Genomic DNA, 26,321 nt, shown 5'->3' with positions numbered 1-26,321 from the left:
CTCCCTTAGAAAAGTCGGTTACGCTTTTTCCCATGTGTCATACCAACCCTTGATCTGCAGTCATATGTACGTCTGTGGGCATGGTGAATTGGTACTGTCAAGACAATCCAAGTTATCCCTGCTGCAGGCTGCGTAAGGAAGTGTTTTATCCTCTTTGGGAGAGAAAAGCCCCTGTCTTTCAGCTGTGGATTATTAAAGCAGTCCTAAGTTTGTCTGTGAGCGTGAGCCAGGTTTAACTCTGGTCTGTAACACAATGAAATGATATGCATGGTGCCTGTGGCAGGTTTTATCATGCTTTGATTTTGTACTTGGCATTCGTTAGCTGTCTCTGAGCTACTCGTGACTGTAGCCCGCATAAAGCAAAGTGCTAAGGAGAGGGAAGGGTTGCTGTTCTCAAGCCTGCTTTCCTTTCTCCCTCCAGGCTAGTAGTGAGTTCTTTAGAAGCGCTGGAAAGCTGCTTTGCTGTAGGACCAGTCAACGAGAAGGCAAGTAACTTTGTGAATACATTCTGGAGCTTTTAGAGCTGGGGGAGGAGGGGCAAGATCAGCAGCACCTCCTGCAGCCCTGGGGGCCTGATACGGGAGAGAGCCGCATCCGTTTTGCTCCCAGCGCTGATCTGAAAGTTGACTTAGCCAAAAGCATTTGAAACTAGTTTAGAATGACAATTGGCATTTGCATTTATTGCTGGTGGGATTTTTGTGCTGTAGAGTGACCTCGTTTACAGAAACAGCAGGGTATAGAAGCCCATAAATCTCAAAATGACTTTTCTTGTGTAGATATGTGAAATGTTCCTTAAATGTCAAATAAACATTGAGGAGGCTATCAAAACAGTGTCGAAGGAAGGGAGAAACATTGCATGCGCCCTGTAAAGAGGGGAGGGAGCTGCAGGTATGCCGAGAAATCAGACTAACGCATCACCTTAATGGTAAATGTGCTGAAGAATGTTTTGTGTTTGTTCTTTGGAGCAGGAGAAAAATAAGATGGCAGCTCAGGAACTGGCTACTATGCTGCTGTCCATGCCAGCTCCTGCCAGCGTCCAGCAGCAAACCAAGAGCCTCTTGGCTAGTTTGCACACCAGCCGCTCAGCGTACCATAACCACAAGGTAACACAGATTTCAACGTCTCCTGTCGCCTGCCGCTTTATGGTTGAGGTACAACGCGCCCCTAGAAAGCCCTTCCTCCATGCAGTGCAAACCTGCTGGCTAATTTTCCTTTGGTTCCTGCCGCTTGCCTTGCTGGCTCTGCGTTTCATCATGGCTTCATTATTTAAAATGCTTTCTTTTGTGGTGGAAAATAATGTGAGTTAATCTAGAGGAATCAGGATCTTGAAATGCGTGAAATTTGTTTGCAAACTGTGTCTGTAGCTCTGGTTTCCGTTTCCACAGGCGTCTGGCTTAGGGTGATAGGACAATATTAGGGCAGGTGGTGGTTGGAGTGTGCACTGACGTAACTGCGGTGGATGCACAGGTGCCTGCAGACACCGGTGCTAACTGCTGGAATGGTTATGGAATACTCTGCTCTTTCCATCCGCATTTAAGCCTGAGGGGAAGAAAATGTGCAAATCCATTCTCAAGCCAGATTCCTTAGTGACTTTTTAATATTAGTTGACATTGGCCAAGAGTTAAAGCAGCAAGTGCCAGATTTCCCCGGGATCTGTCCTGTGGTTGTATTTCCATGGCCTTGTTGTGCTCCTGTCTGTTGTTTTTCTTGTTTTTCTTCTACATTATCTTTTGCTTCGCAGGATCAAGCATTGTTAAGTAAAGCCATTCAGTATTTGAGTTCCTCAACCAAAGAAGGAAAGGACCTTGATCCTGAAGTGTTTCAGAGGTTGGTCATCACTGCTCGCTCCATTGCTATTATGAGACCCAACAATCTGGTCCATTATACGGAATCCAAGCTGCTGCAGTTGGAAACAGGTACAGAAGTCTGGCTTTTTCTTCAGATTTCTCTTGTGATAACGGAACATGTCTTGGGGTATCTGGTTTGGTGTGACGGGCATTGTATTTGACACGTTTAGGCCTGTGGTAGTCCTTGTACTGAGGATGTCAGAGCCTCCCACAGAAGCCGTTTCAAGTAAACTCGGTGTTATCCTGCTTGTTAACATTTTCCGCTGCACGTATCTGACAACTGGTTTTTAACCTGTACAGAGAACGAAGAAGGGCAGGAGGCCCAGAAACACGCTGAAGGAGATGGCTGCACGTTTATTACCCAGCTGGTCAACCACTTCTGGAAGCTACACGCATCAAAACCCAAAAACGCCTTCCTTGCCCCTGCCTGCTTGCCAGGTGCGCTAGCTCTTCTTTTGCTATTGTAAAGCTGGTGTATTTTGAAGGAGCCTATTTTAAGCTTGTAAACAGAGAAAATTACTTGTTCCAAATGAGGCTTAAGGTGTTAATGATGCAGTGAATGCTTTTTAAGGTGTATCCACTGTAATGCTTTTGATCAAAAGTATGTGTGTTGTGCTAGTAAAAAGGGACTGGTGATTGATTTATTCACATTTGACTTAATGGGTGGTGGTGTTAGAGGCTATTCGGTGGTGCTGGTATATGGCGTGCACAATATTCCATTAGGCAGCCAAGACTGGTTCGTAACCTCATTTTGGATTGAAACTTCCATGTATTTGTGGTGCAAATATTGTGCCTTGAAGTCTACAGACTAAATAAATGTGTTTTCTGCAGCGTCCCTCTGTGCTGAAATGGGAAGATCATTGATGACAGTCCTACTCTTCTTCCTCCTTAGGTCTCACTCACGTTGAAGCCACGGTCAATGCGTTGGTGGATATTATCCATGGATACTGCACGTGTGAGCTGGATTGTATCCATACAGCATCCAAGATCTACATGCAGATGTTACTTTGTCCGGTATGGAATCTTGCTCTGCTTCAGCCTATAACGCTGGTAGTATCACAAGAATTAAATAAAGGTAGAATGATAATATGTAGTACGGATACAAAAGAGAGACATGCAGCCAAAACCAGACAGCAGAATTGAATGAAGGAGAAATTTCTCTCCTTATACTTTAGTAACGTTTGTGATGTGATGCCTGTGGGACGATGAGTGTTGCTTTATTGCCGGCGAAACAGGGAGTTGAGAAATTGGGCAGTGATGTGTTTTACATGAATCAAGACCAACAGAGTCCCAAGTGTATTTTTAGCTGTCTTCCCAAATACTGTGAATAAGCACTCAAAGCTTAAGAAGTTTAATGGTGAATTATTAACCCTGTAGGATCCTGCAGTGAGCTTTTCTTGCAAACAAGCGTTGATCAGAGTGCTGAGACCAAGGAACAAGCGGAGACACGTCACCTTGCCGTCCTCCCCTCGGAGCAACACTCCTATGGGTATGTGGGATCTGTTCATCTTTGCCTTTAATTGAGCATGACCTAATTTATTTGTAAGAAAAACAACAGTCTTTTAAATGGGGCTAAAACTACTCTTTCTCCCTTCTTTTCCACTCTCTTGCCCACTAACCCCTCTTGGTTTTTAATAAACAATCACGTCTTCTTTTGATATTCTGGGATTCAAAGAGGAGATCTCTCTGGGATATTCCCCTTTTGGTGACAGGGAAATCTGATTATTTTATCTAGAGGGTAGTAATCCAGACTGTCTTAGTATTTCTGTGCTTATTTCCAAGTCCTTATAAATCATAATAAAAATGTGTCCAGGCCAAAATTCAGGTATCAGATCTCCATCCAAGAGATATTTTTTTAGCATGGACGTGAATTGTTGTCCTGGAATCTGTTTAGTAACTGGAGACAGCTTAGGTTTTTCTCCAGCATTAATTACCTTATTCATGAAGATTAAAAATAGGAAGAGCATATTTGGGAATGAATTCTTTGTAACTTAGGAGATAAGGATGACGATGATGATGATGACGCGGAAGACAAGCTGCAGAGTTCTGGGATAGCAAACGGCGAGCACATCCGACAGGAAAGCCAGGAGCAAAGCGAAGTTGATCACGGGGACTTCGAGATGGTGGTAAGTCCAGAGTGAGTCTGCTTTTAAATATGTTGGGTACTTGATTTTAATTTAATTATGATGAATTGAGTTCGTAGTGCTGCATTTGGTGGTGGTTTGGTGAAACCTCTCACTGTGTTTTAACTCCGTAGTCTGAATCTATGGTTCTGGAGACTTCGGAAAATGTGAATAATGGGAACCCTTCTCCCCTGGAGGCTCTTCTGGCCGGAGCAGAGGGTTTCCCTCCGATGCTGGATATTCCCCCAGATGCAGATGATGAAACAATGGTGGAACTGGCTATTGCCCTGAGCCTGCAGCAAGATCAGCAAGGTGAGACGTCAGCAATATTGCCAGTCAAAAAGGTGAAGAGAATATGAGGAAACTGGGAAGGAAACAGAGCAGAAGTTGTTGATGTCACCACAACCAAGTGAATGTAGAAATATATAGAGAAGGCCCTAATTAATGTAATTCTCTCATACAAATACACTCATCGTTTGGTGTTTTCTTCTTGTAGGGAGCAGCAGTAGTGCACTTGGACTTCAGAGCTTAGGGCTGTCTGGCCAAGCACCCAGCTCATCTTCTCTTGATGCCGGAACGCTGTCAGATACAACAGCATCAGGTAACTGTTCACTGCAAGGAATCAGCTTTTTCAATTCTGACCTAAATAATGACTTAAAATTTGTTTATTTGTTTTGAAGAACCAGTTATTATTTTTGGTAGCATATTTGTGGCCTCTTCCTGCTTTGATGGACTTTCTTTATAGGCTTCTGAGGAAGTTATTTCCTCTTCTTAAAGCAGATAAAATAAATCATAGACTCTGTTTCCTTTGCGTTGATAAACAACCAGACATTGTTCTTCAAGTAACTTATGTAATTGTCTATTTGATGAAGAGGTTTCCTTCTCTGGGTATCTCCCCTCCACTGCTTTTAGCAGGCTTAAATGTACCGATGGACACTTCTAATTTCTCTTTTGATTCGAACTTGAAAATTGACGTGAAAAAGACAAATATCCGTGGCTTTTCTTTCGTAGCATGTGCTTCTTTTGAAGTCCTATCAAGGCAGTGTTTTTACTTGTAACAGCTCTCTTTATTCTCTTAGCTCCAGCGTCTGATGATGAAGGCAGCACAGCTGCGACGGACGGCTCAACCCTTCGCACTTCGCCCGCAGACCACGGCGGGAGCGTGGGCTCCGAGAGCGGGGGCAGCGCCGTGGACTCCGTGGCCGGGGAGCACAGCGGTGAGTGAATCTCTTGCTGCACCGCTGTCTGTACATCATTTTTCTGCTGTCGTAGAACTTTACCAAGAGTGAGAGGGGGTGGGTAATCACTGAAATCTCAGTTCCAAATAGGTCACACCATTTTATGGTTACTGCCAAAGTGCTGTACACACTGAATATTTGCTCACTTTTTGTAGCTTTCTAGGATTGTGGAGTCTGCAGTAGTTTTTGCTGGCCTGTAATGACAGAATGCAGTAGCCTAGAGCAAGACTGAAAGAATTCTCTATAGGTAGAATAGAATAGAATAGAATAGAATAGAATAGAATAGAATAGAATAGAATAGAATAGAATAGAATAGAATAGAATAGAATAGAATAGAATAGAATAGAATAGAATAGAATTAACTATAGATAGAATAGAATTAACTATAGATAGAATAGAATTAATTGATCCCTTTTTTGTTTTTTGCTTGGGACTGATACCCAGGTAAAACTAATCACAGACTTTCATTAAAAAATTCTGTCTGCACTGTATATAACACACCTCTTCTGACTCTGTTTAAATTACTGCCGTGGAGCTGATTCGTTTTGGGCCACAAAGACGAGGCTGGCGAAGAAAAGAACGCGAGGAGTGTTAAGTTGCATCTATAGAAACGACTCTCTCGTGGCTTTATGAAGATAACCAAACCCACTGTCTCCTTAAAACCGTAATTCCAAAGGATAGCTCAGCTGTGAAGCAGGCGAGAGCCACGTTCAATTGTGCTGATGTTTTTCCCTCTATTTTCCTTTTTCTTTTCCAGTGTCTGGCCGTAGTAGCGCCTATGGGGACACAACAGCCGAGGGCCACCCTGCTGGGCCCGGCAGCGTCAGCTCGAGCACAGGCGCCATCAGCACAACCACAGGCCAGCAAGAGGGAGACGGTTCGGAAGGGGAAGGGGAGGCAGAGGGAGACGTCCACACCAGCAACAGGTGAGGGGCTTGATTTTCCTCTTAGAGATCAGCACATCTGGGCTGCAGCGTCGTTGTTTACAGAGGAGTGAGCTATAGGTGTAGAAATTTGTGGTGTTTGATTTGTGACTCTGGATAGTAAAAATCTAAAGTCAGAAATGTAGAACAGAGCAAACTGCTGTTGCAAAATGCCTCCCTCTGTGCGTTCACCCTGTCGTGTGTTACACATACCTAATGTGTGTCCCACAAAACTGCTGCCTGTACGTAGCGATGACAAAAATCCTGCGTGAGTCTAGTAAACAGAGGAATCGCTCAAATCTACAGCTTGGGAGCTTGTGAAATTCAGCGTTAGGAAAAAACGATGTGCAAGAGTGCAAAGCGCTTTTGGAAAGATGTGCGGTTTTCCATTCTGGGGGAACAGATGCTCTGGTTCATTTTTACGGTGCAGCTTGGAACGGATTTGTAGTATCTGTTTGTAGACAGTTGAGTTCTCCAGGTTGCAGTGGCAGGCAGTGTGGATCTGAAGTGAAGTCGGCAGAGTTGCTCTGCACCTCTGACATCGTTTGGCTGTGAATTCTGAGGGAGTCTGCTCTGATTTGACAACCTGAGGGTTTCATCACACTCTGAATTTACGTGGCAAATTGCAGCGCTCTGTCGATAGCCCTGCTGGGTCTCATTTTTCTTGTGATTTTATCTGAAGTCCTTCATTTCTGATTCCTGCCTTCTGACTTCCCAGGCTGCACATGGTCCGGCTGATGTTACTGGAGAGGTTGCTGCAGAACTTACCTCAGCTGAGGAACGTTGGAGGAGTCCGGGCCATTCCGTACATGCAGGTAACTGAGGAGAACTCAGGGGTTTAAGCCTTAATAAAACTGTTACTCACTACTGCTGCTGGGTTTTCATCTTTCCTGCATAATCATAGTGTTTGAGTCCAAATCTGAAGTGTTTGCTTGGTTGCACAGCATTCCTTACCCCTAGTTTTTTGCTGGATGGGTTCTAGGTTTTCTCGGTGTGGGGTTAGCTGGCTGAGGAGCCTAAGGGCTAAAGTCCTTGAGCTCCTATGTATTTGGGAGGTCTTTTTATTTTTTTTCTCATATTAGGGTATGATGGTGCAGGCAGAATTTGGGAAAGAGCATAAATAAGAAAATCTGCAGTGGATTTGTGAAAAATAATCTGTATTTATCATGAAAACATGGAAGCCATCTTCTGTTCATTCTCTGACTTCTGTTCCCAGGTTATTCTGATGCTCACAACAGACCTAGATGGAGATGACGAGAAAGACAAGGGAGCTTTGGATAACCTTCTGTCCCAACTGATCGCAGAGCTGTGCATGGACAAAAAGGTGAGCTGTGCTGTGAGCACATGTGCTTCAATTTGCTCCTTCTGGACACGGCTTCTTCCCATGCAGGAATTAATAGGAGTCACAGAAACACATTACTGTATGGATGTGTCCAGGCACTTTATTTGTCTTGGCTCGCTTCACATGAAGTACAAAACAAAATGTGTAGCTCTCCCTGTTTCCTGGTTCTGACATCCACAAGCGAGCATGAAAATTGTGTTACTTGAATTAAACTCTTAAAACAGGCGTGATCAGTGACGCACAATTGACATATATACCTTTCCATTTGTGTTCTCTGGCATCCAGGCCACTGTCCACCCTTATGTTTGTGCTGCTTTTTTAGTCTTACTGCTTGAGCTTAAATTAGAAATGCTTCAGGATACTGACATTTAGATGCTTAGGACGACACGCTCAGCTCTGTAAATAAGCAAATGAACTCTCTCCTTGCAGGATGTGTCCAAGAAAAACGAACGCTCTCCTGTGAATGAAGTGCACTTGGTGGTTATGAGGCTGCTGAGTGTGTTCATGTCCCGTACGAAGTCAGGATCCAAGTCTTCCGTTTGTGAGGTACATTCTTCAAGTCGCTTTGCTAGGGGGATGATGTGGTTGGGGACCGTTTGTTCCTCAAAGATGGTTTAAAAGCCACTAACTGCAATAGCTGGTCAAAAACTGAACAACAGTTAAAAGTGCTGTGGAAAAAACATATGAGGAATCTGTAATGTTGCTTGACAGTTCTGAAAAAAACTCTTTGAAACTCAGAATGGAGGAAACCAACGTTTAAAGACGACTGGATTCATTTGTTTGTGCGCGGTTTCTGACAGAGCTAAAGGCAGCACGTTAATGATGTTATTTTAAAAGAGTCTAGCGCATTTATTCCTCGCATCTTACTGGTGCCGAAGGGGTTAAAGAGGATTTGTAATGTGATTATTGGAAAGCAATATGCTGCTGTGTCAACGTAAAAGTCGCTAAGAGGATTCCTTAGATATTTGTTGCTAAAAGGTACAGTAATAAGGCATAAAAAGCAGTATGTGTGGTGGGAAGGAGATTAATAAAAAAGCATAGAGGTTAAAAAATTTAGTCTGAACTGCATCAAATTTTAATGAGCTTATGAGCTGTGGGGTTTGTTTGGATTTACAGGGCTGCTTTAATAGTTTTATTTACAGTAGCTTTTTCTCCAGCCTTTGTTATTCACTTGAGCTTCCCACAGAAATCAAAGGCCGGCGTCTTGCAGAATGCAGGTGGAGCAGTACCTGGGTGGAGCAGAGCCGCTGAGCGCCATCCGCAACAGCGACTCTTTCTCTCCCAGGATTCACCTCCAGCTGCCCAAATCCCACAGCAACAAATAGAATCCCAACTTGTTTTTTGGTTTTTAAAGAAGGAGGAAAAAAAAAAAGAAAAAAAGCCCTAGTCGTCTAATCCATAGCAGAGTGGCCTCTGGCACATGTGTCGAGGGGAGATTAGACTTAAGAGGAGATTTTATTTGTTTTCCTTTACTAAGCGCTTGTTCAAAAGAGTCTCTGGAAATATTTGAGTTGCTTTTCATAAACACACAAAAAACAAACCCAAAACCCCAACCTCAGACAAACCCCAAACTTTAAAAGCTGCCTGAAAAGTTTCATAAAAACCTGCTCTCCTATCCATCCTGATTCTCGCAGCTTCCCCTTCGCAGGTGCTTTTCTCATCCGTGTCCTCTTGGTTTCAGTCCTCCTCCCTCATCTCCAGTGCCACTGCTGCTGCCTTGTTGAGCTCTGGTGCTGTCGACTACTGTCTGCACGTGTTGAAGTCTCTGCTGGAGTACTGGAAAAGCCAGCAGAACGACGAGGAGCCTGTAGCCACCAGCCAGCTCCTGAAACCTCACACGACTTCTTCTCCCCCTGACATGAGCCCATTTTTCCTCCGTCAGTACGTGAAGGTGAGTCCTACGCGATGCTGTTTGCATTAAGCGACCTGCGGCGCAGAAGCAAATAAAAGCGTCTTTCCCTTAGTAGTGCAATTAAAATCCGTTCCCTTAGCATGTCGTTTCTGGTTCAAGTGTTTCATCTTCCTGAAGGGAAGCTGCTCCATCGCGTGACTCCTTTTGCTTGGCAGGCGGAATTTCTGAAGCACCGCTGCTTACTGTGGCGAGGAGGCCGAGCAGGTGGTGGGGATTTCCACACAAAACCCCAGACTTTTTCAACCACCCTGGTCCCTTTATGCTGCTGAGGGCTGAGGGGGCTTTGATATATGTACAGGTGCCATGAAAAAAAGAATGTGAGGATGTCTCCTAAGTTAAAAGCTCATATACGTCAATGCCTCATTACTACAGACTAGCTTACTCTGTGGTAATCATTGCCATCTGAAGTCCTGATGAGGGTTTGTCAGCTTATTTTTATCTATTAGGAGCTGTTCTTCTGGCTGCAAAGCTGCAGAAGAGTTTCGTTTTTAGAAAATCGATAAATGTACCCCGCAGTTTGTCATGACGTGGTGCTGGGAGTGTTCAGTGCCAGAGCCGGATGGATTGCTCTTGTTTTCAGGGTCACGCTGCAGATGTTTTTGAGGCCTACACTCAGCTCCTGACAGAGATGGTTCTGCGGCTGCCCTATCAGATCAAGAAGATTGCGGACACAAACTCCCGCATCCCACCTCCCATCTTTGATCACTCCTGGTTCTACTTTTTGTCTGAAGTAAGTGAGAACATGTTAAACCGCTGAATTTTAACAAAAAATCCTGGTAATGTTACCTTCCATGGGAGAGATGAGCTTTTGTAGGACTGATCTCGGATTTTCTGCCCCTTGAAAGAAGGCGAACTCTTGGCCTTGTTTTACTCCTGTTGAACAGGAATCTGTTAGAAAGCACATGTGAAGAATAAGATTGCGATTATTTCATATAACTCAGGGTTTGCTGCCAGAAAACTCCAAAAGAAAACCTTCTCTGAGCGAGTACAATGCAACATCATGCTCTGCTGTTGGTACTTAACTTAGTCTTTAAAATGAATCAGTAAGGTATTTGGAGTTTCTCTTTTCAGTTCCTTTGTATGTATATCTTCCCACTTGAGATAAAAGTTTGCACAAGTTTGGGGGAGGATTTCTTAATTAGGCTTGATTAGGTTTTTCTTTGAGGTCACAGATGGCAAAGAATGGTTTTCAGAAGCGGTTTCATAATTGCTCAGGATGCTGCAGTGTTGCTGTGCGGTGTTTCTTCTGCCTGCGACTTGTTTCTGTGGGTGACTTTGCCGTACCTTAAAGTTGAGAGATCAATGCATCTCCCCTATCTTTTCTTTTTGCAAGAAAACACATCATATTTTTGTGCAGGTTGCCTGCTGCTGAGTTCCCAGTGCTGATGTTGTAGGCTTTTCTTTGTCTAGTACCTGATGATCCAGCAGACTCCATTCGTGCGCCGCCAAGTCCGCAAGCTTTTGCTCTTTATCTGTGGATCGAAGGATAAATACCGCCAGCTCCGAGACCTTCACACCTTGGACTCTCACGTTCGTGGAATCAAAAAGCTCCTGGAAGAGCAAGGAATTTTCCTTCGTGCCAGCGTTGTCACAGCGAGCTCAGGCTCTGCCCTGCAGTATGATACCTTGATCAGCTTGGTAAGGAAAAGTCTGCTGCTCTACTAGGAAAAAGAGGAGGTTGCATTTATGTAAGATTGTCAGTAATAGAAATACTGTCGTGGTGTTTAATCCTGTCCCGTTGTGCCTTTCAGATGGAACACTTAAAGGCTTGTGCCGAGATCGCCACGCAGCGAACAGTAAACTGGCAGAAATTCTGCATTAAAGATGACTGTGAGTTCTTCCTCAGAGGGTATTGAGGGAGCAAAGGGGATGCATTACACGTTTGGTTTGAATCAAGGCTTCTCAGATGGGGAAACTCGGCAGAGAAGGGGGGACACAGCTGAGAGTTTTGAGTAGGACTGAACAGTTTTCAGTACTAATTATCACAGTGCTCTAATTGCATCTGTTCCCAAGCTAAGAGCACAGTATGCTGTAACAAGTAACTTACAAGGACAGGAATAAGATCTGTGTTCTGCTTGCATCGCCCTTGTCTCAGTGTGTAATTTGGGATGAACCCCTTTACCTTGGTGCGCTCAGATGTTCTGCTTCTATAGTGTAGCGACAAGAAGGTTGTGGGGTGGTCCTTGTCATGTTCAAAGGGTTCTTTGGTTTGGGCTGGATGTTTTTCTTTCTTGCAGACTTCAAAGATTTTCTCCTTCTCTCTGCAGCGGTTCTGTATTTCCTCTTCCAAGTCAGCTTCCTGGTAGACGAAGGAGTGTCGCCAGTTCTCCTGCAGCTGCTTTCTTGTGCTCTGTGTGGCAGCAAAGTGCTGTCTGTAGCTTCATCCTCCGGATCATCGAGCGCCTCTTCCACCGCTGCTCCCGCGGCTTCGGGCTCTGGGCAGCCAGTGACACAGAGCAAATCCTCCACTAAAAAGAGCAAGAAAGAAGAAAAGGAAAAGGAGCGAGAGGGTGAGCTGCAGCTGTGCTGGTTTTAGGGGTGCAGTCTGCTCCTTTCAGCCCTTCTTCTTTCTGTTTTGAGAGGACTGCTTGCTTCTCATTGTGATAAATGCCACTGTTGTGAAGTGGTTGTGGATCGTGGCAGGGACACCTGCAGACGTCAATATTTATATGTAGATTGGAGAGGGGCAAAGATGAAGCAGTATACCCTAAGAGCTGGGGAGGAAATGAAGTGCTGAGCGTATCCCAAACCCACTGTATTTATTAACCTGAGTGGACTTTTGGTTATCTAACGGTAATTACCTATTCCAGTGACCACCTGGCTTCCCCCTAACTTGCCTGGCCTGGTGGTTGAAATGCTCATGGGAATTAAAACAAGAACTGCACACCCAGCTCTGCTCTTCAGTGGTTGTGTTCGGACTTGTTTCCTCTGTCTGACTTGTAAGCTGTGCTGGAGCCAGGGCTGCTGCTTAATGGATATCCAGAGTCCTGGGAAAGTAATTAAGCTTTCCTATAAAAGTCACAGGCATAAATTCTCTCTTGGCTTTTGTTCAAGAAACTATTTTGGCTTTGTCTCAGATGATTCTCTGAGAGGCTTTTCACTGCCCCATGGTTGACACTTTTCTTTTTATCACGATGTGTAGCACAGATCAAGTCCTTACTGGCAAGTATTCCAGCAGTTATTCTGCGTTAATCAGGAGTACTAGCTTTTTTTTTTTTTTTAAATAAACATTAAACTTGCTTGTTGCCTGAAACGCAGTAATTTGTCCCCATTATCCTCTCACTATGATGTGTAAAATAGGAAGCTGGATTGCCTGTGAGCTGCTCCATTAATCTGCTTTCTTATGTTTTTCTTCTGCCCCCATGCTGTCCCTTAGGCGAGAGTTCGGGCAGCCAGGAAGACCAGCTGTGCACAGCTCTGGTGAACCAGCTGAACAAGTTTGCTGACAAGGAGACCCTCATTCAGTTCCTGCGCTGCTTCTTGCTGGAGTCCAACTCCTCGTCGGTGAGATGGCAGGCGCACTGCCTGGCGCTCCACATCTACAGGTGAGCCGGGACGGAGCCTCAGGCCTGACTTCGCTAAGCCAGGCTCAGCTCAGATACGGAGACATAAAAAAGCTCTGTCCTTGTGGAAGAGTTAATGCTAGAGCTTCTGTCCTGAAGGACACTGAAGCTTGCAAACAATTGCATCCCCTTGAATTGCTCGCACTACATTGCAGTTATTGGGGCTGGAGGTAGAACTTATGACTTTTTCCTTATTCATCAACTTTTGAGTTATCTGCATGTTATTTCTGTCTGCAGAATCTGGCTCCTGACATCTACAGGAGTAGATACTTGTGGGGGAGTGAATTTGTGAGGCAGATGCAGACTCGTGCAGTTAAAAGTTGGGAGTTGTGTAGGGAAGGGCACATTTCAGGGTGCTGAGCTCCTTCAGAACTCTTCAGTTGCTGCAGGACAGCTGTTTTCATTACAGAGTGCTGGTGGCAAGAAGCGATGAGATTTAACTCTGCACTGTGATGTATAGCATATAAGTTTCTGGATTTAGTGAACTGTAGTATGCATTTTCTCTTTGACTAAGATTGTGTGCCGTGCAGGCAATATAGCAGCCATCTTTGCAAGCCTAATAGATACATAATCCATTTAACAGGAATTCTAACAAGGCTCAGCAGGAATTACTGCTGGATCTCATGTGGTCAATCTGGCCAGAACTTCCAGCCTATGGAAGGAAAGCTGCCCAGTTTGTAGATCTCCTGGGATACTTCTCTCTGAAAACACAGCAGACCGAGAAAAAGGTACGGTGTGGTTCAGAAAAGGAAGAGCAGCGATCCCGCTCCTCCTGCTTCCTGCGAGTTGTGTTAGTGTTTCATTATGATACAGCTGGGACAGATTTTCTGTCAAAAGAGCTTCTGGTGGAAATTTTTTTCGTTCCCAAAATCTGTTTGACAAGGCAGGGTCCTTAAAAACTTGGTGAGTGTGCATTTCTTTTAATTTAGAAGAAGACTTCTTTTCCATGGGAAGCCTTTGTGGGAAAATAACATTTATCTCCTAGCTCTAACTTAGAGATGTTTGATATTTCAGCTCCTAGAAATCTTTTGTAACCACAACTTTTGTACAAAGGAAGCCATAGGATTTCTTAGGGGACCAGCGGGCTTGAGAACAAATAATTTAGACGCACTGATACTTGTATGTGTGTGTTTAAAGAGCTGGGAATGCCTTACGAATCTTGGCAGGCATTTACAGTGATTGGCTGACAAATAGCACTGTTATTGTGGTAAAGGTCTAATTTTAGCATCTATTACATTATTGGGTAATGGTTTAACCACATAAATTCCTCTGGGTGTAGTACATGCATCTTCTGGGGGAGGTAGAACGCCATAAGATGAGATATCTTTATGTCTTTGTAGCAATAAAGAAAATGTTGAGCAGACAACATTGTCCTAATTGTGTTTCAGTTGAAGGAATACTCCCAAAAGGCCGTGGAGATCCTCCGGACTCAAAACCACATTCTTACCAACCACCCTAACTCCAACATTTACAAGTGAGTTACTTCTGACTTTGATCCGTTTCACTAAAGAGCTTTTCAGCTGCGATCCACGGGGGAATACACAATTCTTCTAATCAAATGGCGGTGGAGGAAGGACCCCTGCTGAGCCCGCACGCTTGCTGCAGCTGGCTCGGGGAGAATCGCACGGTCCTTTCTGCCGGCTGAAAAACATGGCATTCCCTGTGCTATCAGCTTTAGCTTTTTTTGCTTTAATTTTTGGTAAATGTTACAAAATATTAGCGACAATTGGAGAATATAGACTTGCAGAATTAAGTGTTGTGTTCCTAGTCAACCTTGGCAGTTGATAATTATACTAAAATGCTGCCTAGTGAAGAACAGTACTTTTCGGCATGCTTTATATTGTAATGCTTCTGTCACTAAACCTGGGCCCGGGGACTACAGGTAACTGCAACTATTCTGCTTGAATGGCTTGTGTTTAAATCACAGTGAGTGCCAAATTTTACCTGTGTCGGTGTTCTTCCCCTCATTCCAGCACGCTGTCTGGGCTGATGGAATTTGATGGCTATTACCTGGAGAGCGATCCTTGCCTTGTCTGCAACAACCCAGAGGTGCCCTTCTGTGTAAGTAACTGCTGTTCTCAAACGCAGAGATCCCAGCTGTTTACAGCAGTGTGATTCGCTGCGTTTCTGGGTTTTTTGGGATGTTAATCATACAAGCAGCGTGTCCTTGTTTGTGTTTTCTCAGTACATCAAGCTTTCCTCCATCAAAGTGGACACACGTTATACCACCACCCAGCAAGTGGTGAAGCTCATTGGCAGCCACACCATCAGCAAAGTGACCGTGAAGATCGGAGACCTGAAACGCACCAAAATGGTGCGAACCATCAACCTCTATTACAACAACAGGACGGTGCAAGCCATAGTGGAGCTAAAAAACAAGTAGGTTCCTTCACGTTTACTGTGTGCACAAGTCTCTGAATTTAACGTTACGGTTTCTCATGAGGCGCCTGGCTTCTTGTTTAGGTAGCGTTCCTTCGTAGCCTATTACACCCACTGTGAGTGGGATTGTTCTGATTCTCCTACAAGAAATTGTTGGAGAAGAAATCCAAATTTCGCTTAGGGCTTGAAAATATGCCTGTAAAATTTGTATATGCAAACTCTGTACAGGTTCAGTTTTAAGCACCTGACTTAATTGTGTGTGGACACCAGTATTAAAACCAAGAGCACCTCCTGGAGAGTTTGACACTGAAAGGGATTTGGAGGTTGCAGCGTGTCCAGAAATGCAGAAAGTGTTAATATTACTTGTTTGAAGCCATATAGTAGAATTAAAATTAGAAGTTGGCTGGCCTAGCTCTCGGCTGCCGCTTTACCCATGAAAAATGGCTCCTTTTCAATATATCGCTCAGTCTGGAGCCAGTTCTGCTTATATGCTTTCCCTTCTTACTTCTTGAGATGTTCTCACCAGAATCAGATCTCTTTGGTTTAGGGATTAATCTGTGCCTGCCGCTTATTGCTTATTTGAAGTCTTAATCCTCTGTGACATCACAAGTGGCTGCTGCGGAGAGGATTATGATGTCACAAAGAGAGGATTCTGACTTCAGGTTGAGAATAAGCAGTGGGAGCAGATGAGATCTTTAGAAATAAATATCCTGTTTTCATGCAAATATCCTTACTAATAAAAAAATGGAGGTGAAAATCCCTAGAAAATGTCTGTAGAATTAAAGTTTTTTTTCCATGAGGCATCAACAGCTCTTTAATCCTAAACAGTCTCTCTCTATGAAGAGGATAAAGGCTTAAAATGTATTTCTGGCTACATATCATGTCAATACAGAAGCTAAGGAAACGAATCCTAGAACTGCTCTCCATTCATCCCATTTAAAGTAGATTTGGAGCCGAGACGGTTGCGTTTGGCTTCTCTTTGTACGTGGGCCGGCAGGGTCCTTCCCCGCTGAAAAACCGCCGCTTTCTTCCCTTTTCCCAGGCCGGCTCGTTGGCACAAAGCTAAAAAAGTCCAGCTGACCCCAGGCCAGACGGAGGTGAAGATCGATTTGCCGCTGCCCATTGTGGCTTCGAACCTGATGATCGAATTTGCGGATTTCTACGAGAATTACCAGGCGTCCACGGAGACCCTGCAGTGCCCTCGGTGCAGCGCGTCCGTCCCCGCCAACCCGGGGGTGTGCGGGAACTGCGGCGAGAACGTGTACCAGTGTCACAAGTGCAGGTAACGGCGTCCTCCTTCCTCCCCACGGCTTTACGGAGCCCTCGTGCTGTTGCCCGTGTTGGATGTTCGACAAAATACCCCGCTATTTAAATACACGATTCTGGTTAATACAACCGCACAATCAAATTAGTCGAGAGGTATAAAACAGGCTTACAGGGATTTAATGTTAATTCAGGCTAACAAAGGAAACCAGATACCACAATGCTGAGAGAACGCAGAAGTTGCAGATCAAGCTCTCAGAAGATTAAAAGAAGAAAATTCCCAGGAGGAGGTTACTTTTGGGCTGCTTGTTCAAGGGCGCGAGGCTGGAGTTCAATTATGGGATTGCAGGGGGGTTTCCCCACAGGATCCCTGACTTAGCGGCTGGACGGACAGTGCTCGCTTGTCTATTCAGAGCTTTTGTTGTTCTCTCCTCATTCAGAGCAGGGCTCAGGGCGTAATTTACTGTGAACGATTCAAGCTTTCACTACAGTGTTATAAATCCTTCTCTTTTGTGAGTTTGTCTCCTTATCTGATATCTCTTCTCCCCTTATTGTTGTCCCATATTCCTCTCTAATCCTCACGGGATTCGAGGTGTTTAGCAGATTCTTTCCATAGATCGGGTGATTACTGGTGCATTGAAAGGTTTCCACATCCCTTCTGGAATTAGGGGAGCTATAAATCAGTTCGTGTTGTGCTACTTTAGTCTACAACAGGATAATAAATATGCTGTAGCTAGTCCCGCTGCAACCGGGTGAAGAGTGAAAGCTGTTGAAAGCCGGGACCTTACAAAACAAAATGGTTTCCTTTTATCTGTGTTCTCGGAAAGGGCACAGTGCCCTAGTCTGACGTTCTGCTGGGAATTACTGCAGTTAAAGTAGAATTGTTAGCAACAAATTCACGTCTGTTTCTGCTTTTTCTGGCCAGAATGGCTCTGCTTCTGTAAGGATTTTTTTTAATTGCCTGATTTGTAGGTTTTGATTCTCATGTACCTCATGTATTTCACTTGGGGCTTTTCCAGGGCAGTTTGGTAGGTTAGATCTTTTAAGGGCCATCCTTTCTTTTTACCTACTGAGTCCATTCACGGCTTAATTCTTTCCCTCAGTTACCCTAATAAAGCTCAGCTGCATTCATTGACCTTTCTGGTTTGCCTTTCAGATCCATTAATTATGATGAGAAGGATCCCTTCCTTTGCAATGCCTGCGGGTTCTGTAAATACGCTCGCTTTGACTTCATGCTGTACGCCAAGCCTTGCTGTGCGGTGGATCCCATCGAAAATGAAGAGGATCGAAAGAAGGTGAGACTAATAGCAGTTTCATTAATTAAATGCTGTATGTCTTGGCCAGGTCAACAATGTAGGGACATCAAAGCTCCATCCCTCTCGGGAGTAACAAGAAAAGCTCTGCTCCTTCGAGGCTTCTCACTGACTAATGCGTTCCGTATTTCCTCTCTTGTTCCACCAAATTCTTCAAGAGACATAATTTAGTGCTTTACTAATAAAGTAGCGGTCTAGCACTGCATCTCTTTGCCTTGCTGTACAAGGGGCTGAATTTGGGTTGTGCTGACGAGCCGTGCTAATGAGACAAGAACCCATTGCACTATTTGCCCTGTCCCAAAGATTAAGTGTGCTGAGAATAGCGACAGCAGAGCGAACTCGTGGCAGAACCACCATGCAGGATCACCTTTTTTTGGAGGCAGGAGACTTGGTTGTAGTTCTGTAGAATTAAAAATTGTCTCATAAAATAAAGAGTTTCCTTTCCTTTGTTATTCTTAGGCAGTAACAAACATCAACACTCTCCTGGACAAGGCTGACAGGGTGTATCACCAGCTAATGGGACACCGACCACAGCTGGAAAACCTTCTGTGTAAAGTGAATGAGGCAGCTCCTGAAAAGCCCCAGGTGAGAAGGGACAGATCCTGCACAGAACAACTGCAGCTCCTTGCCTCAGGTGCTGTTTCAGTGGTTATTTTTGTGTGCAACCTCCATGGGTGATTCCTTTTTGTTTTTCTCTCTCTTCCAGGATGAATCTGGTAGTAGTGGAGGGATAAGTTCTACCTCAGCTAGTGTGAACAGATACATACTCCAGTTAGCCCAGGAGTATTGTGGTGACTGCAAGAACTCTTTCGATGAACTTTCCAAAATCATCCAGGTATGATGTGCTTTGACTTGCATTTGTCACTTGCTTTCTTCCGTCACTGGATACAGCACATACCAGAAATAGAAAGCAAGATGCTGCCACTCTGCATTTAATGATATTGTTAACAATAGGTGAGCAGCTGTATGTTTTCAGGGAAATAACAAAATAATTGTTTCTAAAAGTTATGGTTACTGTTAGTACTATGGATTTGTCACGTTTCCAGTGTTACCTTGCATGTAATGTAGACAAAAAGAATTTAAACAGCGCAGATAGCTGGGAGTTAGGCTGATGTTTCTAATGGATTTCCCAAGTCAGCCATTGACATGAAGGATCTCGAGTTCTGAGATACTTGGTTAAAAATATTTGTCCACAAAATATACAGTGAAAATAACCTGGGAATGGGATTAGCGATTACGTGTTGCCTCACAATCCCACAACTTGAATTTCTCTGTTTCCAGAAAGTGTTTGCCTCTCGAAAGGAGCTCCTGGAATACGATCTCCAGCAGAGAGAGGCAGCAACAAAATCCTCGCGAACCACTGCCCAGCCCACGTTTACTGCCAGCCAGTATCGTGCCTTGTCCGTTTTAGGCTGCGGCCACACGTCGTCAACGAAATGCTACGGCTGCGCCTCGGCCGTCACCGAACACTGCATAACCTTGCTCCGCGCTTTGGCGACCAACTCTGCCATCAGGCACATCCTCGTGTCCCAGGGCCTTATCCGAGAGCTCTTTGACTACAACTTGCGCCGGGGCACGGCCGCCATGCGGGAGGAGGTCCGTCAGCTCATGTGCCTTCTGACCAGGTTAGGCGTGAGTCAGTGTTTGCAGCCCTGTGACTCCCAGCGAGCTCTGGAAAGCCGCTTGCATTAAGAAATGCGTGATCGGAAAGGAATAGCTTCGTAGGGCAGATATCTTACATCAGCAAACTGCAGACTGCAACTGCTTGTACATTTATTATCAGCTAAGCTGAAATCCCAAGAGCTCTTGGTATTTATGCACAGCGTAACAGTGTTCTCTCTCTCCTTCTGGAATTAGGGACAATCCAGAGGCCACACAGCAAATGAATGACTTAATCATCGGGAAGGTTTCTGCAGCTCTGAAGGGACACCGGGCAAATCCAGACTTGGTGAGAAATCCCAGTGTTCTCCTATTTCTGTTTTCTGCCCCTCTGCGTCTACTACTGTATTCCAGTCATTGCATCTTCTCTCTTATCACCGGCTGTTTGTAATACAGAAGGTGTTTGTGTCTTGATAGGAATTAAGATAACTGCCACAGTAAAGCAAAAAATGAACCGATCAGGTTTATGCCTGAGTTTCCTTGGGCAGTTCTGTCTTGGCTGTTCCTTACAGCTCTCTCAGACAGGTTGCCAGTTGTCCCAAATGAGCACGAGATTAAATTTACTTAGATCGATGTGTTTTGAACCTGTGTTTTTTAAATATCAGAAGGCAAAAAGGTCTGCTGCATCACCAAGACCTCTTAAGCTTTTGAACACGTATCTGTGTTACAGGCTAGCAGCCTCCAGTATGAAATGTTGCTGCTAACAGATTCCATCTCGAAGGAAGACAGCTGCTGGGAGCTCCGGCTGCGTTGTGGTGAGTTCACGTGACTAGCGTGAAAGCTTTATTTTAAAATAAAGGGAAAAGTGGCAAGACTCTCTTGCTATAATAAAAACTGTTTTCCATCCATGGCTGCATGAAAATGTGATAGTTTTTCTTGAGGATATGAGGTCTTACCTAACTACTTTTAATGTGCTGCATAGAGCTATGGAGGCAGGTTTTACAGTGACACGAACATTTACGTGTGTCTTTCAGCTCTCAGCCTCTTCCTGATGGCAGTGAACATTAAGACTCCAGTGGTTGTCGAAAACATCACCCTCATGTGCCTGCGCATTCTTCAAAAGCTGATCAAGCCACCTGCTCCTACCAGCAAGAAAAACAAGGTACTGCCTTAGATGCTGAGCAAAGCATCTGAAAATTGGCTGATTAAAGTCTGGCATGCTGATCTCAGTGATGATTAACTTGTCGAGGAAGCCAGGGCCTGCTTTTTCTGGTCACGGTTACTGGGGAAGCACAAGTTCTGAAGAATCATGGAGCTTTTTTGTTTATTAGGATGTGCCTATGGATGCTCTCACCACTGTGAAGCCTTACAGCAATGAAATCCATGCACAAGCTCAGCTGTGGCTCAAGAGGGACCCCAAAGCATCGTACGAAGCTTGGAAGAAGTGCCTCCCTGCCAGAGGTAGTCCTGTGCTTTTAACTTTGTGCAATTTTGGGAAAGAACATCTATGTCCCTTCAGGTTTAGTAAGGGATGTACTTCTGTAGTTGTTTTGGCTACTGTCCTGTGACATTTAATGCCATCTTCACACTAGCAATTGTAGCACTGACTTTCCTAGGCTGTGTTGCTCAGACCCTGAGCAGAAAATGCACTGTGCCTGAAGATAATCAGGGGAATGTCAAAAATTAAACTTGTTGCTTATTTAAAATAATACCAGCCAATTGAAAAGCTGACTGAATTCCCTGAGAGGCTGCAGACAGTGAATGTAGCTCCATGCAGAAATGAAAATGGCAGCGAAAGAGATAAGAAGCTACTCAGCTTCTCAGCTGGAGTTTGGAGAGTTCCAGTACGAAGAGAAAAATGCAACAGCAGTTTGCAGTCAATAGTTGCTGATGGTTCTCCTGGGCTGTGTTTGATATTGCAGGTATAGATGCCAACGTGAAATCTCTCAGCAAAGCTGAGCTTCACCAGCTCTACTTGGCAGAAAAGTATGTCTGGAAATGGAAACAGTTCATGAGTCGCCGTGGGAAGAGAACTTGCCCTCTGGATCTCAAGCTGGGACACAATAATTGGCTGCGACAGGTAAATGTGGGTGAAAATTGCAGTGGGATGCACTGGGCAGAGTTGACAGTTGGAGATTATTGGTAGTTTGCCACATTTTATGCACTTTGCAGGTGATAGGAGCAGTGATATTTTGGGAGACTATACAGAGTGCATCTAATTCTAAGTCAGATTTACAGCTCTGTTCCCTTAAAAATACTAAATGTAAACATCCAGTAGTCTGCAAGTTCTTAAACTCTGAACTTTTAATTGCCGCGATGCTCCTACCTGTCTACTTAACTTCATTTTGACTACTGAATTTTCATAGATCCTGGGCAAAAGTTTTTGTTCTTGTGTGCGTTTGGATGAGTATGTCGCCTACACAGGACATTGTTTAAACATTTTGGTGGCAAGCAAGGTAGGAATTCTCAGAGAATGTAGTCTTTGGAGGAATAAGAGAACGCTGCCACCAGGTCACTGAACTGTCCTCACATATGCCGTACCTTTTTATAAAGTATCACTCATCTGTACGCATTAAATGATACAGTCTTTAATGGCTGTGCCTTAGGTGCTGTTTACTCCTGCTACCCAAGCCGCAAGACAAGCCTCGTGTACGATAGTGGAAGCTCTGACCACCATCCCCAGCCGCAAACAGCAGGTCCTCGATCTCCTGACAAGGTATTTCCGTGTTCCCACCTTGGCAGCTCTAGGATTAGTTTTCTTCAATTCCCATGAGAATCTCTCCTTTCTTCCAACTTTTCTCACACCTCTCCCTTGCATAGACCTCTTGTTCACAGGTCTTTTGGGGCTGGATTCTACACCTTCATTAGCCGGGGTTATGTCTGGCAAGAAGCTATTGCAATTCTGTGCTTTTTCCAGAAGTAAGCAGGTGATGTTCAGCTGTGGGGAGATTTCCCCGGCTTCTGAGACAGCAAAATAATAGGGTGGACTCTCTTCCAACTCCTGTGACATAACTTATCCCAATTGACACTAGTAACACAGTTGGGAAACTCCTATTTGGGACAAAATATCACTTTAGCCATCAAGTAATGAGTATCAGTTATGCTGTTAACTGGGAGAACAGATTCTGGAGGCTTTTGTGTTTCCATGTGAATACCTCTTGTTACTGCAAAGTGCTTGTCAGCTTGTTTTTCTCTTCGCTAGTTACCTGGATGAGCTGAGCATTGCTGGCGAGTGTGCCGCCGAGTACCTGGCGCTGTATCAGAAACTCATCAAGCCTGCCCACTGGAAAGCCTACCTGGCAGCCAGGGGCGTCCTGCCCTATATCGGCAGCCTCATCACTAAGGTACGGAGCTGTACGGAGAAACTGGGTGGCAAAATTTTACGTGGAGGGTGGTGAGAGCCTGGCCCAGGTTGGCCAGAGAGGTGGTGGATGAACCATCCCTGGAGACATCCCAGGCCAGGCTGGACGGGGCTCTGAGCAACCTGAGCTGGTGAAGATGTCCCTGCTCATGGCAGGGGTGGCACTGGGGGAGCTGGGAAGGTCCCTTCAACACAAACTGTTCTGAGATTCTATGCTTCTAAAAGAAACCTTATCCCTATCAGTCAGCTTGGCTTGTGTTGCTTTCAAATCTTCATCTCTTTGTTCAGTGCCCTGTTGCTGACCCTTGCCACGTTTATGAAGGTCACACTTCTGTGCTGTCATCGCTAACAGCAAGAGCTGCCGTGGTTTTAACCCCAGCTGTAGCATTCCTGAGCTCAAACTGGCTGATACACATTAATTAACTGCTCTGGGGGCTGGTGTATAAATATTGCCTGACTCTCTTGGCACCGGATCCAAGTTGGAAGCTGCCTTAGCTGCCAGACTGGCGTCCGAAAGCCCTTAATAACGGGAGGATTAGATGTGCTGCCGTTCCCTGAGTGTGAATTACAGCCTGTTGGGAAGCACCACGTTGAAGTTGCACTTTTCAGCGTGTTTAGGTCTTAGGAGTTTGCTGTGGTGATCCCTGGTGCACTCCAAAGAGGCAGATGACACCCTCTGTAGAAATAGTGACCTTGAGTCCATCTTGAAGGGCCACCAGCAGTGGTAATAGCCATGAGGCAGATACAGGGAGGAAATAAGGGAGATGTCTGGGCTATTTTTTCCCCTCCCCGCTGCTGCATTGTATTTCTAGTTTTTCTACGGCTGGCTCTGTTTCTTGGCTCTGTTCTTTGCACCCCGTGTTCACATGCAGGTCAGCGCATTAGTTTTCAGCACGTTAAACACTCACCAGCTAGTCCTCATTGACACTGCAGTTTATTGTCCTAATGGACTTGTTAATTATTTCCAGGAAATAGCTCGTTTACTCGCCTTGGAGGAAGCAACACTCAGCACTGATTTGCAGCAGGGTTACGCCTTGAAGAGTCTCACAGGTATGTGGTGGCATCAACATGAGTCCTGCAGTGGGATTGGAAATGGGGTGCTGGTTGTTCTGTAGCAGCATGCAGCAGAATTTTCAGAGATGTGATTCAGTGTTTTGCAGTTGCCAGCACTGGGGTTTTGCCATCAGTTTAAAACTTAATCCCTAAATAGATTTTTTCCATTTTTTTTGTGGTCAGTTTGAGTTTTTAGTTCCTCGAACTGTGGCAGTGTATCATAAACTTCATCATACCACTTTTCTCCTCCATTTCTTAATTACATTTAAGTATAAATTCCCGGGACTATTGTAAACACTGCTGATTTATTCCTACTTCTTGTTTCCTGCCTAAACTATGGTAGGTTTTTATTTTTGAATTTTCTAGGCTACGCTTTTTTCAAAAACTGTTGGAAATGGGTGTACATCATTAACTAGGTCATTCTTTTGTATCCTCTTCCATGTTCTTCAGAAATTAACGGACTAATTCATAAAGCCTGGCTTCTTGCAAGAAAAAACACGTTGATAAATATGTCATGGGAAAGAATCCAAATATTCTCTGATTCTTTCTTGTGGGAGTGACGCAGACTGATAGTGGGAGTTGTAACAAGCCATTTCATTGTGCTGTTTTGATGATATTGTGTCCTCTTTGCTGGCCACATGAATTTTAGAGCTAACAAATCCAACTCTCCCGCTCACTAGGTATCTCATTGCTTCCCAGGTCTTCTCTCTTCCTTCGTGGAGGTGGAGTCCATCAAACGGCACTTCAAAAGCCGCCTGGTGGGTACGGTGCTGAACGGTTACCTGTGCTTGAGGAAGTTAGTGGTACAGAGAACAAAGCTGATCGATGAAACCCAGGACATGCTGCTGGAGATGCTGGAGGATATGACAACAGGTAAAACCACCTGGGGCCCATGAAGCCAGAGCTTGGGTCAACCAAGCTCAAAAAGCAGATTGGTATAGCCACAGAAAGAACTTCTTTTAAAAGGCTGCTCTAGTGAGGGGGTTTTTATGGCTTGGACCTTCAGATATTTCCTGTTGGCACAGAAAAGGGAAATAACATTCCTGGAGCCATCTCTTACTTTCCAGGAATCTAAGCCTTCTTCTTTTTATGTTTTATTGCAGCCCAACATGCAAAGGGTTTTCCTAGTGAACATACTAATAAATAACCTTTTAGTAGTGGATATGCAAAAGAAGAGGGCACCGAAGTATAGTGCTTATTGCAGCAAGTTTTATTGTGTGTGCTGAGTTAAAATGGAACCTGTGAAATAGGCTCCTGTATCTTTATATCCTGTATCTTTTATCTTGGCAGGCACAGAATCTGAAACCAAAGCATTTATGGCAGTGTGTATAGAGACTGCAAAACGCTACAGCCTTGATGACTACAGGACTCCAGTCTTCATCTTTGAGAGACTATGCAGTATTATCTATCCTGTGAGTGTACAAACAGCTATAGCATCGCTTATGAAGTTAGATTTCTTAAATAGACATGGTTTCTTGCACTTGGGCAAAAAACCAATAGTGTATACAATGATGATTTAATATTAGCCAGCATAGAACTGTAGTGATATATCCCGCTTGGGGGATTTAATATACGGGTTCCCTGCTGTGACATGCTCTGTGCAAAACAGCAGAACCAGCAGAGTTGTTTCATGCTGAGGAATTTGCTTACTAAATGTCCCTGAATGTGCCCTAAGTGCCACGAGTGTGCCACCGTACAGCAGGATGCGCCAGTGGTGAAAGGACCAAAGGTTTAGGGACATCCTGGCGCTTGGTACCGTAAATATGCAGGAATGGGAGCATGTTTAGGGGAAAACTCACTCTGTTTCTGCTGCTGTTCTTTAGGAAGAGAATGAAGTGACCGAATTCTTTGTAACTCTGGAGAAAGATCCCCAGCAGGAAGACTTCTTACAGGGCAGAATGCCAGGAAATCCCTACAGCAGTAATGAGCCTGGCATTGGGCCACTCATGAGGGACATCAAGAACAAGATCTGTCAGGACTGTGACCTGGTAGCTCTGCTGGAGGATGACAGCGGAATGGAGGTGAGAACGCACACATACAGAGTTCTAGGGTGCCGTTTCCAAGCAGCTGATGGTTGCTGGGGCAGGGCCGCAATGAGAGTTTTTTCTTGACTTTTTATTTTCTCCCTTTCAGCTTTTGGTGAACAATAAGATCATCAGTTTGGATTTGCCTGTGGCTGAGGTCTACAAGAAGGTGTGGTGTCCCACTAATGAGGTGTGTGTTATCTTTATATATGTTAACAGCACAAAGCACCTGTCTGTGACATTAACAAAAAAAAATAGAGGGAACAAATAAAAATGCTACGAGTCAGCACCTTTTTGTGCTCTCCGAGGATAAACTGTTACCCAATTTTGCAACGTGATTTAAAAGCACATAATGCTGACCCAGGCGAGGGTATTGAACTT

At 44.6% G+C, this 26,321-nt stretch overlaps 1 protein-coding gene across 3 annotated transcripts in view; it reads left to right on the top strand.

Annotated features, from left to right (window-relative positions):
* The window catches only part of UBR4 (ubiquitin protein ligase E3 component n-recognin 4), a 74,750-nt gene that overhangs the window by 32,642 nt on the left and 15,787 nt on the right, over positions 1-26,321 (top strand). For 2 of the 3 annotated variants that reach the window (XM_082069547.1, XM_082069545.1), the window contains 41 exons: positions 422-485; positions 969-1,103; positions 1,742-1,916; positions 2,148-2,285; positions 2,740-2,861; positions 3,225-3,336; positions 3,843-3,973; positions 4,105-4,282; positions 4,467-4,571; positions 5,050-5,187; positions 5,966-6,134; positions 6,850-6,946; positions 7,348-7,455; positions 7,903-8,019; positions 9,155-9,364; positions 9,966-10,115; positions 10,796-11,023; positions 11,137-11,215; positions 11,653-11,895; positions 12,762-12,930; positions 13,532-13,676; positions 14,337-14,422; positions 14,922-15,009; positions 15,134-15,327; positions 16,370-16,609; positions 17,747-17,885; positions 18,363-18,488; positions 18,610-18,738; positions 19,185-19,528; positions 19,761-19,851; positions 20,233-20,317; positions 20,537-20,664; positions 20,834-20,963; positions 21,425-21,582; positions 22,109-22,218; positions 22,705-22,846; positions 23,832-23,913; positions 24,616-24,789; positions 25,207-25,328; positions 25,740-25,937; positions 26,050-26,130. In XM_082069547.1, the coding sequence (XP_081925673.1) occupies positions 422-485; positions 969-1,103; positions 1,742-1,916; positions 2,148-2,285; positions 2,740-2,861; positions 3,225-3,336; positions 3,843-3,973; positions 4,105-4,282; positions 4,467-4,571; positions 5,050-5,187; positions 5,966-6,134; positions 6,850-6,946; positions 7,348-7,455; positions 7,903-8,019; positions 9,155-9,364; positions 9,966-10,115; positions 10,796-11,023; positions 11,137-11,215; positions 11,653-11,895; positions 12,762-12,930; positions 13,532-13,676; positions 14,337-14,422; positions 14,922-15,009; positions 15,134-15,327; positions 16,370-16,609; positions 17,747-17,885; positions 18,363-18,488; positions 18,610-18,738; positions 19,185-19,528; positions 19,761-19,851; positions 20,233-20,317; positions 20,537-20,664; positions 20,834-20,963; positions 21,425-21,582; positions 22,109-22,218; positions 22,705-22,846; positions 23,832-23,913; positions 24,616-24,789; positions 25,207-25,328; positions 25,740-25,937; positions 26,050-26,130 (5,860 nt within the window). The remainder of the gene's footprint in view (positions 1-421; positions 486-968; positions 1,104-1,741; positions 1,917-2,147; positions 2,286-2,739; positions 2,862-3,224; positions 3,337-3,842; positions 3,974-4,104; positions 4,283-4,466; positions 4,572-5,049; positions 5,188-5,965; positions 6,135-6,849; positions 6,947-7,347; positions 7,456-7,902; positions 8,020-9,154; positions 9,365-9,965; positions 10,116-10,795; positions 11,024-11,136; positions 11,216-11,652; positions 11,896-12,761; positions 12,931-13,531; positions 13,677-14,336; positions 14,423-14,921; positions 15,010-15,133; positions 15,328-16,369; positions 16,610-17,746; positions 17,886-18,362; positions 18,489-18,609; positions 18,739-19,184; positions 19,529-19,760; positions 19,852-20,232; positions 20,318-20,536; positions 20,665-20,833; positions 20,964-21,424; positions 21,583-22,108; positions 22,219-22,704; positions 22,847-23,831; positions 23,914-24,615; positions 24,790-25,206; positions 25,329-25,739; positions 25,938-26,049; positions 26,131-26,321) is intronic. The other variant, XM_082069546.1, reaches the window with a different exon arrangement.

Source organism: Streptopelia decaocto (assembly GCF_964273445.1).
Source record: "Streptopelia decaocto genome assembly, chromosome: 20".
Taxonomy (NCBI): domain Eukaryota; kingdom Metazoa; phylum Chordata; class Aves; order Columbiformes; family Columbidae; genus Streptopelia; species Streptopelia decaocto.
Note: the sequence above shows the minus strand (reverse complement) of the source record. Positions and strands in the feature narration are given on the sequence as shown.